Genomic DNA, 12,928 nt, shown 5'->3' on the forward strand with positions numbered 1-12,928 from the left:
TTTTTCCTTTAATTCTACCAAAATTTAAAAAAAATCAGACCACAATTTGCTATAAATTAGACTATTTATAAGCATTTTTTTTAATCAATCTTAGACCAAATTAAAATGTTATACCACAGATTCCATCCCTAAATTTTAAATTGAAGCATTTTCTTTTTGCTTTCATTCTACCAAAATAAAATAAAAATTAGACCACAATTTTCCTTAAATTAGACTTTATTGAAAAGCAAAAAAAAATTTTTCTCTCAATTTTAGACCAAATTAAAATGTTATACCACAGATTAATATCCCTGGATTTTCTTTTTTCTTTAATTGCACCAAAAAGAAAAAATCAGACAATTTAAAATAAACTTGACTTTATTTAAAAGTAAAAAAAAATAACTTTTTTCAATTCTAGACAAATATTACACAAAAAAAATCCTTAACATTTTCTATCCTACCAACCAACATCGTTCCATTAACCATTTTAGCATTGCACCAAAAATCTTGTAAACAAAGCCCTCCTTTCTCGTCATTCCTTCTCCATGGAGGCAAGTGCAATTTCTCAAGAGGCAGTTGAAACACACACTTTTTCCGTTTTAGCCACAACGTGTACGTGCGTGCTTTAGCCCCTTGGCTGAAGACAAAAGGCTGCCAAGGTCAGCCGGCCCGGCTTGACAATGAAGGACACGTTATTGATCAAACCGTGTACAGCTACAGCTGTAAAGAGAGCGAGAGAGAGAGAGAAAAAAAAATCAGCAGAGTGCAGGGAGGGATGGAGGGCGGCCGCCTATACAGGAAACCGTAGGCATTGACTAATGTACGCACACACACACACACACACAAACGCATTGTGCGGTAAACGGAGAATCTAAATGGCGCACGGCGACAGCGCGAGGTAAATATTTACGCAGTGGAGCTTTTGCCGAGCGCGACCTCGCGCCGAACCCTTTTAATTAAAGCATGGCGTACACGAGACTGAAGAAGACAAAGAAAAAACACATGGAAATGGATGCGTTATTAATGGGGAATGCAAATATGGCGTTTTAATGTACGTATACTTATCAAGGCTTGCAGGGTTTCGTGCTAAAATGATGTAGTTGGTGCATCTTTAATATATCAAAAAGATGAATAGGTGGCTAGCCTATCGCAGGGCGCAATGAGACAAACAAGCAATCACTCAAATGTAGGGGTGAGTTAGTGTTTAATTAGCTTAGCATGTTTTGGGGTTACTCTAGCTAACCCAGGTAACCAGAGAACCTGGAGAAAATGTAAACTTCTGTTCTCATCTCGTTTTCTGAATTGCTTTATCCTCACTAGGGTCGCGGGGGGTGCTGGAGCCTGAATTGGTGGCCAGCCAATCGCGGGAGGAAACCGGAGTACCCGGAGAAAACCCACGCAAGCCCAGGAAAACATGCAAATTCCACACAGATGGACCGATCCTGGATTTGAACCCAAGTCCCCCACCGGTGAGGCCGACGCGCTAACCACTCAGCCGAAAATGTAAGCTTCTATCTCTTAATTTTTTACTTACTAAATGTTAACCTCCCTCAGAGTTTTTATTTGTGCACATTAATTGGGTTTATGTCCTTTGGCCAAATTGCCCTCGTATCGTATAAGTCCTTTTGATTATATTGCGTATGTTTTTTTATAATTACAAAAACATTCATTTTCAGGGGCATTATTTTTCAACTGCACTTTTACTTATTAAATTTATATATACACGTATGTATTGTATATGTTTAATGTTTTTCGAAGAAAACTAAGCGCGCTCCACAATATATTCAACATTGAACCTCTTCCACCATCTAGCGGCTAATATCGTCGTCGCATGACTTTGACGTCATCCTTGCGCTTAACTTTGGCCTCTTGTGTCCTCCTAATAGTCCGAATTAGAAATTCCCCAAAGAATAATTCAGCTAATTAACTTGATCATCATACAATAAAAAAAATACGATTTAGTTTCATTTAAATAATAATGATAATGGCTTTATTCAAATCATACCGTGTACACTAATACAGCGGAATAGAATAAGGGTTATTTTTTTGGATTTGTATTTCTTAATCGCCCCCAAAAAGCACGTTTTTGTTTACTTGTCTGTTTTTTTTCGGGTAGTGATGAATGCAGTGTAGTTCAGCGCCACTAGAGGGCAGGCAAACACTAAATCTGATCAAGTGTTGTAGCCATGCCAGAAAATATAAACGCTCCGGATTTTCTATAGTTTCTTTCCTAAATATCGAAAATGCTTTTGTAATCTATGGATTTAATAAGTAACTTCATATTTTTGTAGTAACTGTCTATGCAAGTCGTCTGATTAGATCCATGAATCGGTGCAATATTGATTTATTTATATATTTTTAAAAGAAAATATTAAAAAAAACAATCTAAGTCGATTTTACAATAAAAAAAAATATGCTCTATATGCAAAAGTCAAGATTGCCTTAGCTGTCTTATTGGTTTTCTCCGATCTTTAAATAAAAAAGTTTTTTGTTCATTTTCTGTACCGCCTATCCTTGCCAGAGTCGCGGGGGTGCTGGAGCCTATCCCAGCCGACTTCGAGCGTACGGCATACGACACCCCGAACCGCTTGCCAGTCAAGTGTAAGTCACACACACAACCGTTCGCTCCTTATTTTCTTTCTTCAATTATGTCCCCAAAATAAAAATAAATCAATACTTCAAACAAATAAATTTTTATTATTATTTTCATTCAGGCAAAAGAGCAGACCGTCCTCTGCTCGTCGCATCTTCGGTCGTGACAAAGCGCCTTTGTGGTTGGCACGCCACTTTTTGAGTGGCAGGCCGCTAACAGCGTTGTTGCTTAATGGCCGTGCAGGTACAGAAGGAAGGACCCCTGAGGGCCAAAACACATTAACCTATTTAGAGGGCGTGAATCCGACACCCAGTTATTAGCGGCGCACTCCGCCGTGCATGCTCGGCGGCGCGTGTAGAGGATGTTTGCATGATCCGCTGTCAAAAAGAAAAGAAAAAAAGGCCTCCTCCGCCGGGCCAAAGCGCTCTCAGACTCGATGTGGCTTTGAAACGAAAGCGAGCCGCCGATTAATACCACGTTGCGCAATTAGCCAATTAGGGCTAATTGCACTTTGAATGCTCGGCACTTCTCGTCACCAGCTGTTCATCGTGATGATTTTTTTTAGCGGAGGTCGCCCAGAGTGAAAAGAAAAATTGCAATTGACGTAGGTAAGCTTAGGAACGATTCGGGACTCCCGGCCTGACCAGAGTCGTGTGTAAGAAGGCCTTTTTCTTAAAAAAAATGACAATTTATAGTAAGGCATTTAAAACAAAATGACGATGTATATAGTAAGGCTTTAGAAAAATGACCATGTATAGTAAGGCTTTAAAAAAATGACCATGTATAGTAAGGCTTTTTTTTAATGATCATGTATAGCAAGGCTTTAAAAAAAGACCATGTATAGTAAGGCATTTTTCTTAAAAATGACCACGTATAGTAAGGCTTTTTTCTTAAAAACGACAGTTCACAGTAAGGCTTTTTTCCTAAAAAACGACATAGTATAGTAAGGCTTTTTTTCTTTAAAAAAAGATAGTATAGTAAGGCTTTTTTCCCCCCTAACCCCCAGACCCGAACCACGGACCCGGATCCCAGACCCGGACCCGAACCCCGGACCCGCGACCATGTATAGTAAGGCTTTTTTTCTTAAAAAAACGACATAGTATAGTAAGGCTTTTTTCCTAAAAAAATGACATAGTATAGTAAGGCTTTTTAAAATTAAAAAATGACACAGTATAGTAAGGCTTTTTTAAATTAAAAAACAACATAGTATAGTAAGGCTTTTTTCCAAAAAAACGACATAGTATAGTAAGGCTTTTTTCGTAAAAAACGACCATGTATAGTAAGGCTTTTTTCGTAAAAAACGACATAGTATAGTAAGGCTTTTTTCGTAAAAAAACGACCATGTATAGTAAGGCTTTTTTAATAAAAAACAACATAGTATAGAAAGGCTTTTTTCTTAAAAAACGACATAGTATAGTATGGCTTTTTTCCCCGTAATAAACGATATAGTATAGTAAGGCTTTTTTCCTTAAAAAAACGACAGTATAGTAAGGCTTTTTTCCTAAAAAAATGACATAGTATAGTAAGGCTTTTTAAAATTAAAAAACGACACAGTATAGTAAGGCTTTTTTCATAAAAAATGACATAGTATAGTAAGGCTTTTTTTCCCCCTAACCCCCAGACCCGGACCCGAACCACGGACCCAGACCCGAACCACGGACCCGGACCCCAGACCCGGACCCGAACCCCGGACCCGCGACCATGTATAGTAAGGCTTTTTTTCTTAAAAAAACGACATAGTATAGTAAGGCTTATTTTCTTAAAAAATGACATGGTATAGTAAGGCTTTTTTCCTAAAAAAATGACAGTATAGTAAGGCTTTTTAAAATTAAAAAATGACACAGTATAGTAAGGCTTTTTTAAATTAAAAAACAACATAGTATAGTAAGGCTTTTTTCCCAAAAAACCGACATAGTATATAGTAAGGGTTTTTTTAATTAAAAAAAACGACATAGTATAGTAAGGCTTTTTTCGTAAAAAAACGACCATGTATAGTAAGGCTTTTTTAATAAAAAACAACATAGTATAGAAAGGCTTTTTTCTTAAAAAATGACATAGTATAGTAAGGTTTTTTTCCCCGTAATAAACGATATAGTATAGTAAGGCTTTTTTCCTAAAAAAACGACATGGTATATAGTAAGGCTTTTTTTAAATTAAAAAAAACGACATAGTATAGTAAGGCTTTTTTCGTAAAAAACGACCATGTATAGTAAGGCTTTTTTCGTAAAAAACGACCATGTATAGTAAGGCTTTTTTCGTAAAAAACGACCATGTATAGTAAGGCTTTTTTCGTAAAAAACGACCATGTATAGTAAGGCTTTTTTAATAAAAAACAACATAGTATAGAAAGGCTTTTTTCTTAAAAAACGACATAGTATAGTAAGGCTTTTTTCCTAAAAAAATGACATAGTATAGTAAGGCTTTTTAAAATTAAAAAACGACACAGTATAGTAAGGCTTTTTTCCTAAAAAACGACATAGTATAGTAAGGCTTTTTTCCTAAAAAAAAGACATAATATAGTAAGGCTTTTTTAAATTAAAAAACAACATAGTATAGTAAGGCTTTTTTCTTAAAAAACGACATAGTATAGTAAGGCTTTTTTTCGTAATAAACAATATAGTATAGTAAGGCTTTTTTCATAAAAAACGACATAGTATAGTAAGGCTTTTTTCATAAAAAATGACATAGTATAGTAAGGCTTTTTTTCTTTAAAAAAAAGATAGTATAGTAAGGCTTTTTTTCTTTTTTTCCCCCTAACCCCCAGACCCGGACCCGAACCACGGACCCAGACCCGAACCACGGACCCGGACCCCAGACCCGGACCCGAACCCCGGACCCGCGACCCCGGACCCACGACCATGTATAGTAAGGCTTTTTTTCTTTAAAAAAACGACATAGTATAGTAAGGCTTATTTTCTTAAAAAACGACATAGTATAGTAAGGCTTTTTTCCTAAAAAAATGACATAGTATAGTAAGGCTTTTTAAAATTAAAAAATGACACAGTATAGTAAGGCTTTTTTTAAATTAAAAAACAACATAGTATAGTAAGGCTTTTTTCCCAAAAAAACGACATAGTATATAGTAAGGCTTTTTTTAATTAAAAAAAAACGACATAGTATAGTAAGGCTTTTTTCGTAAAAAAACGACCATGTATAGTAAGGCTTTTTTAATAAAAAACAACATAGTATAGAAAGGCTCTTTTCTTAAAAAATGACATAGTATAGTAAGTTTTTTTTCCCCGTAATAAACGATATAGTATAGTAAGGCTTTTTTCCTAAAAAACGACAGAGTATATAGTAAGGCTTTTTTTAAATTAAAAAAAACGACATCGTATAGTAAGGCTTTTTTCGTAAAAAACGACCATGTATAGTAAGGCTTTTTTCGTAAAAAACGACCATGTATAGTAAGGCTTTTTTCGTAAAAAACGACCATGTATAGTAAGGCTTTTTTAATAAAAAACAACATAGTATAGAAAGGCTTTTTTCTTAAAAAACGACATAGTATAGTAAGGCTTTTTTCCTAAAAAAATGACATAGTATAGTAAGGCTTTTTAAAATTAAAAAACGACACAGTATAGTAAGGCTTTTTTCCTAAAAAACGACATAGTATAGTAAGGCTTTTTTCCTAAAAAAATGACATAATATAGTAAGGCTTTTTTAAATTAAAAAACAACATGGTATAGTAAGGCTTTTTTCTTAAAAAAACGACATAGTATAGTAAGGCTTTTTTTCGTAATAAACAATATAGTATAGTAATTTTTTTTTCATAAAAAACGACATAGTATAGTAAGGCTTTTTTCTTTTAAAAAAATGACATAGTATAGTAAGGCTTTTTTTCTTTAAAAAAAGATAGTATAGTAAGGCTTTTTTTCTTTTTTTCCCCCTAACCCTCAGACCCGGACCCGAACCACGGACCCGGACCCCAGACCCGAACCATGGACCCGGACCCCAGACCCGAACCCGCGACCATGTATAGTAAGGCTTTTTTTCTTAAAAAAACGACATAGTATAGTAAGGCTTTTTTTCCCCCCTAACCCCCAGACCCGAACCATGGACCCGGACCCCAGACCCGAACCCCGGACCCGCGACCATGTATAGTAAGGCTTTTTTTCTTAAAAAAACGACATAGTATAGTAAGGCTTATTTTCTTATAAAACGACATAGTATAGTAAGGCTTTTTTCCTAAAAAAATGACATAGTATAGTAAGGCTTTTTAAAATTAAAAAACGACACAGTATAGTAAGGCTTTTTTCCTAAAAAAACGACATAGTATAGTAAGGCTTTTTTCCTAAAAAAATGACATAATATAGTAAGGCTTTTTTAAATTAAAAAACAACATAGTATAGTAAGGCTTTTTTCCCTAAAAAAAACGACATAGTATATAGTAAGGCTTTTTTAAATAAAAAAAACGACATAGTATAGTAAGGCTTTTTTGTAAAAAACGACCATGTATAGTAAGGCTTTTTTAATAAAAAACAACATAGTATAGAAAGACTTTTTTCTTAAAAAATGACATAGTATAGTAAGGTTTTTTTCCCCGTAATAAACGATATAGTATAGTAAGGCTTTTTTCCTAAAAAACGACATAGTATATAGTAAGGCTTTTTTAAAATAAAAAAAAACGACATAGTACATAGTAAGGCTTTTATTTTTAAAAACGACTTAGTATAGTAAGGCTTTTTTCGTAAAAAACGACCATGTATAGTAAGGCTTTTTAATAAAAAACGACATAGTATAGAAAGGCTTTTTTCTTAAAAAAACGACATAGTATAGTAAGGCTTTTTTTCGTAATAAACAATATAGTATAGTAAGGCTTTTTTCATAAAAAAATTACATAGTATAGTAAGGCTTTTTTCTTTAAAAAAAATGACATAGTATAGTAAGGCTTTTTTCTTTAAAAAAAATGACATAGTATAGTAAGGCTTTTTTCTTTAAAAAAAATGACATAGTATAGTAAGGCTTTTTTTCCGTAAAAAAATGACACAATGTATAACAAGGCCTTATTTATAAAAAAAAGACATAGTATAGTAAGGCTTTTTTTTCCCGTAAAAAAATGACACAATGTATAACAAGGCCTTATTTATAAAAAAAGACATAGTAAGGCTTTTTTTCTTTAAAAAATGACCATGTATAGTAAGGCTTTTTTCTTGTGGTCTCTCTTACAGGATGGAGTAGGTTTGGGAGCAGCTTGCGGATGAAGCGCCGCCCCGACCGGTCACCTTCGTATTGGCTCGGTATGTGATGTCTCGCCTTGTTGCAGCGATCATAGTCCATGCGTGTGCATAGCCACATCCCCTTACAACATTTTTTTTGAATGATAAAAATATTTCTTATGAATAAAAAAGTCAAGGTCACATAAGAAAACAAGAGATACTTTGCTGTCAACTTTTATTTCTATTTTTTCAGATTAGTGACAAAGGCAAAAATGGATCACTTGTGGGATGGACAATCTTCCAACGAAAAGGTTTCCCAACGCGTGATGAGCGAGGACACCTGAAGACAAAAAAGTAAGTTTTAAAGAGACATTCATGTTGCCGTGCAGAAAAAAAATGTTTTTCAGACAAGCAATTTTATTTACAGAATCGCCACTTTTTCCCCCCAAATTCAGGCATATTCTTGGTCTCTATCAAACTGGATCCCGTATCCACCACACGCAGGATTTCTTCATTTTTACCCAAAAATGAGGTATAGTGCCCACTTACCATACAAAAGTTGCATGGATTGATTCCCACATTCTTCAAGTTTTCACTCTTCAGCTCAAACGGATACTTGGCCTCAATAGTAGAGCACCAACTTACCATACAAAAGGTCATCGGTTGGATTCCCCGCCTCCTCCAACTTCTCACTTTTCAGGTCAAATAAAAACCCGGTGGGCAGGACCATACTTTTTAGGGAGGTGGCTTACACACTTAGTCAATTGAGTCGAGCGCCATCCTACAGAAAATACTTGGCCGGTCGAAGTTTAGTGGGTGTGTGGGTGGGCCCCTTGGCGCACACAGTAGAGTATGCGCCTACCACCGAGTGGAAGCTGGTTCGCGTCCCGCAGACGTACTCTTGGTGCCTCTCCCGCCTTCGGCGGGAGAGGCACCTGCGACATAAGATAAATTACCTTTTACAAAAAAAACCTAAAAAATAAATTTTACATTTAATCATTACATCAAAATGTGTTAAAATAATTAGCCTAAAAAATCAAAACACTTAGCCAAATTACGACCATGCTGAGTGAGGGAGGTGGCTTGCACACTTAGTCAAATGAGTGGAGTTCCCTCTTACCGAAAATTCTTGGCCGGTCGAAGTTTAGTGGGTGTGTGGGTGGGCCCCTTGGCGCACACAGTAGAGCATGCGCCTACCGCCGAGTGGAAGCTGGTTCGCGTCCCGCAGACGTACTCTTGGTGTCTCTCCCGCCTTCGGCGGGAGAGACACCTGCGACATAAGATAAATTACCTTTTACTAAAAAAAACTAAAAAATAAATTTTACATTTAATCATTACATCCAGATTTGTTAAAATACTTAGCCTAAAAAATCAAAACACTTAGCCAAATTACGAACCTGCTGAGTGAGGGAGGTGGCTTACACACTTAGTCAATTGAGTCGAGCGCCATCCTACCGAAAATACTTGGCCGGTCCAAGTTTAGTGGGTGTGTGGGTGGGCCCCTTGGCGCACACAGTAGAGTATGCGCCTACCACCGAGTGGAAGCTGGTTCGCGTCCCGCAGACGTACTCTTGGTGCCTCTCCCGCCTTCGGCGGGAGAGACACCTGCGACATAAGATAAATTACCTTTTATTAAAGAAACCTAAAAAAATAAATTTTACATATAATCATTACATCAAAATTTGTTAAAATAATTAGTCTAAAAAATCAAAACACTTAGCCAAATTACGACCATGCTGAGTGAGGGAGGTGGCTTGCACACTTAGATAAATTACTTGAGCGCCCTCTTACCGAAAATACTTAGGCAGTCCAGGTTTAGTGGAATCCCGCGCATCCCGCGGACGTACTCTCTGCGACATAAGACTAAAAAAACTTTAAAAAATAAATTTTACATATATGACGGTCGCGACACGGTCTTCAACCTGGCATGACGAAGACGGTGTCGACGTGCATCTGTCCCAACTGCTCCTGCGGCCAGTCAGCGAGCTCTTCCTGACTGGACGCCGCTGTGAATGACAAAGGTCACGTGACCAAAGTGATAATGTCGACGACGACGACAAGCGGACTTACAGATCAGTGAGGATTTGCCCTCCGGCGGCGTCGTCGTCGTCCGCCTGCATCTGCGGGAGCCGTCCAAAAGCATGAACGTGTCAGCCTCCACTCACTGAGGCGCAATCCGGGGTGCGCCGGTACGAGTCTGTCAACAAACAAGGCAAGGCGTTAGGTAACTTGTGGGGAACATTTCCTCCATGCTGTAACTTACATTCAACAAATATCTTGGACGTACACGAGCCTTGTGAGGATGAGCCAGAAGCCAAGATTCATTCATTATGTATTAAATAAAGTCAAATAGGACTATTATTTCTCAAATGCCTCACAATGCGTTTTTTGTATTTTTAAAGAAAATAGTCTTACTGTACATGGTCAATTTTTTATAAATAAAAGCCTTACTATACATGGTCATTTTTAAAGAAAATATGCCTTACTATATATGGTCGTTTTTTAAGAAAAAAAGCCTTACAAAACTGTCATTTTTTAAAGAAAAAAAAGCCTTACTATACTATGTCGTTTTTAAAAGAAAAAAAAAGCCTTACTATATTATGTCGTTTTTTATACTGTCATTTTTTAAGAAAAAAAAAGCCTGACTATACATGGTCGTTTTTTACGAAAAAAGCCTTACTATACTATGTCGTTTTTTTTAATTAAAAAAAAAGCCTTACTATATACTATGTCGTTTTTTAGGAAAAAAGCCTTACTATACTATATTGTTTATTACGGGGAAAAAAACCTTACTATACTATGTCGTTTTTTTAAGAAAAAAGCCTTTCTATACTATGTTGTTTTTTATTAAAAAAGCCTTACTATACATGGTCGTTTTTTTACGAAAAAAGCCTTACTATACTATGTCGTTTTTTTTTTTTTTATTAAAAAAAGCCTTACTATATACTATGTCGTTTTTTTTGGAAAAAAGCCTTACTATACTATGTTGTTTTTTAATTTAAAAAAGCCTTACTATACTGTGTCATTTTTTTATTTTAAAAAGCCTTACTATACTATGTCATTTTTTTAGGAAAAAAGCCTTACTATACTATGTCGTTTTTTAAGAAAATAAGCCTTACTATACTATGTTGTTTTTTTAAGAAAAAAAGCCTTACTATACATGGTCGCGGGTCCGGGGTTCGGGTCCGTGGTTCGGGTCTGGGGTCCGGGTCTGGGGGTAAGGGGGAAAAAAAAAGAAAAAAAAGCCTTACTATACTATCTTTTTTTAAAGAAAAACAGCCTTACTATTGTCGTTTTTCATGAAAAAAAAAAGCCTTACTATACTATGTCGTTTTTTAAGAACAAAAGCCTTACTATACTATGTCGTTTTTTTAAGAAATAATGCCTTACTATACTATATTGTTTTTTAAGAAAAAAAGTCATACTATACTATGTCGTTTTTTAAGAAATAAAGCCTTAGTTTACTGTCGTTTTTTAAGGAAAAAAAGCCATACTATACTATGTCGTTTTTTAAAGAAATAAAGCCTTAGTATACTATGTCGTTTTTTAAGAACAAAAGCCTTACTATACTATGTCGTTTTTTTTTACGAAAAAAAAGCCTTACTATACTATGTCTTTTTTTAAGAAAAAAAGCCTTACTATACTATGTCGTTTTTTAAGAAATAATGCTTTACTATACTATATTGTTTTTTTTAAGAAAAAAAGCCATACTATACTATGTCGTTTTTTAAGAAATAAACGCCTTACTATACTATGTCGTTTTTTAATATAAAAACCTCACTATACATGGTCGTTTTTTAAGAAAAAAAGCCTTGCTATACTATGTAGTTTTTAAGAAAAAAAAGCCATACTATACCATGTCGTTTTTAAGAAAATAAGCTTTACTATACTATGTCGTTTTTTAAGAAAAAAATAAGAAAAAAGCCTTACTATACTATGTCGTTATTTTACAGAAAAAAAAGCCTTACTATACTATGTCGTTTTTTGAGATAAAAGCCTTACTATACTATGTCGTTTTTAAAGAAAAAAAGCCTTACTATACTATGTCGTTTTTTAAGAAATAAACGCCTTACTATACTATGTCGTTTTTTAAGAAAAAAAGCCTTACTATACTATGTCGTTTTTTAATAAATAAAAGCCTTACTATACTATGTTGTTTTTTAAGAAAATAAGCCTTACTATACTATGTTAATTTTTAAGAAAAAAAGCCTTACTATACTATGTCGTTTTTTGAGAAATAAACACCTTACTATACTATGTCGTTTTTTAAGAAAAAAAGCCTTACTATACCATGTCTTTTTTCAGTAAAAAAAAGCCTTACTATACCATGTCGTTTTTCATGAAAAAAAAAGCCTTACTATACTATGTCGTTTTTAAGAACAAAAGCCTTACTATACTATGTCGTTTTTTAAGAACAAAAGCCTTACTATACATGGTCGTTTTTTAAGAAAAAAAGCCTTACTATACCATGTCGTTTTTCATGAAAAAAAAGCCTTACTATACTATGTCGTTTTTAAGAACAAAAGCCTTACTATACTATGTCGTTTTTTAAGAACAAAAGCCTTACTATACATGGTCGTTTTTTAAGAAAAAAAGCCTTGCTATACTATGTAGTTTTTTAAGAAAAAAAAAGCCATACGATACCATGTCGTTTTTAAGAAAATAAGCTTTACTATACTATGTCGTTTTTTAAGAAAAAAAATAAGAAAAATGGCTTATTATGCTATGTCGTTTTTTAAGAAAAAAGCCTTACTATACTATATTGTTTTTTACGAAAAAAAGCTTTACTATACCATGTCGTTTTTAAGAAAAAAAACCTTACTATACTATGTCGTTTTTAAGAAAAAAGCCTTACTATACTATGTCGTTTTTTAAGAAAAAAAAAGCCTTAGTGTACTATGTCGTTTTTAAAAAAAGCCTTACTATACTATGTCCTTTTTTTTTTATAAAAAGGGCCTTACTATACTGTCGTTTTTAAGAAAAAAAGCCTTACTATACTATGCCGTTTTTTAAAGAAAAAAAGCCTTACTATACTATGTTGTTTTTTAACGAAAAAAGCCTTACTATACTATGTCGTTTTTTTTAACGAAAAAAAGCCTTACTATACTATGTATTTTTTTAAAGAAAAAAGCCTTACTATACTGTCTTTTTTTATTTAAAAAGCCTTACTATACTATGTCGTTTTTTATGAAAAAAAAGCCTT

The 12,928-nt window shown here is 34.5% G+C and overlaps 2 protein-coding genes across 17 annotated transcripts in view; one reads left to right on the plus strand and one right to left on the minus strand.

The window, feature by feature from the left end:
- The first annotated feature begins 844 nt into the window (after positions 1-844).
- Positions 845-10,185, plus strand: LOC144077527 (uncharacterized). Of its 3 annotated transcripts, none has more exons than XR_013301031.1 (10): positions 845-877; positions 1,411-1,482; positions 2,501-2,580; positions 3,579-3,640; positions 4,194-4,280; positions 6,467-6,529; positions 6,639-6,669; positions 7,738-7,806; positions 7,979-8,079; positions 8,181-10,185. XR_013301031.1 is itself a non-coding variant. In XM_077605324.1 (10 exons), exons 1-10 carry the CDS (start codon positions 855-857, stop codon positions 7,981-7,983), a joined length of 582 nt encoding a protein of 193 aa, XP_077461450.1. In that variant the 5' UTR covers positions 845-854; the 3' UTR covers positions 7,984-10,185. The 3 variants fall into 3 exon arrangements, 1 of the variants encoding a protein (XP_077461450.1); XM_077605324.1 differs by adding an exon at positions 5,337-5,432 and having other exon boundaries at positions 6,467-6,492; positions 6,608-6,669; positions 7,979-10,185; XR_013301032.1 differs by lacking the exons at positions 6,467-6,529; positions 6,639-6,669 and having other exon boundaries at positions 3,579-3,635.
- LOC144077528 (uncharacterized) overlaps positions 7,944-12,928 on the minus strand; it is a 178,492-nt gene continuing 173,507 nt past the window's right edge. For 6 of the 14 annotated variants that reach the window (XM_077605330.1, XM_077605331.1, XM_077605327.1 and 3 more), the window contains 6 exons: positions 10,881-10,936; positions 9,796-9,922; positions 9,648-9,731; positions 9,517-9,588; positions 9,181-9,330; positions 7,944-8,417 (listed from right to left, as the gene is read on the minus strand). Coding sequence is in view for 5 of the 14 variants with exons in the window: in XM_077605332.1 (XP_077461458.1) it covers positions 8,842-8,995; positions 9,181-9,330; positions 9,517-9,584 (372 nt within the window). In the remaining 9 variants the exon portion in view is untranslated. Of the gene's footprint in view, positions 8,535-8,841; positions 8,996-9,180; positions 9,331-9,516; positions 9,744-9,795; positions 9,942-10,880; positions 10,937-12,928 lie in introns of those variants that run through there. The other 8 variants (XM_077605332.1, XM_077605334.1, XR_013301034.1 and 5 more) reach the window with 7 other exon arrangements.

This window comes from Stigmatopora argus, chromosome 7 (genome assembly GCF_051989625.1).
Source record: "Stigmatopora argus isolate UIUO_Sarg chromosome 7, RoL_Sarg_1.0, whole genome shotgun sequence".
Lineage (NCBI taxonomy): Eukaryota > Metazoa > Chordata > Actinopteri > Syngnathiformes > Syngnathidae > Stigmatopora > Stigmatopora argus.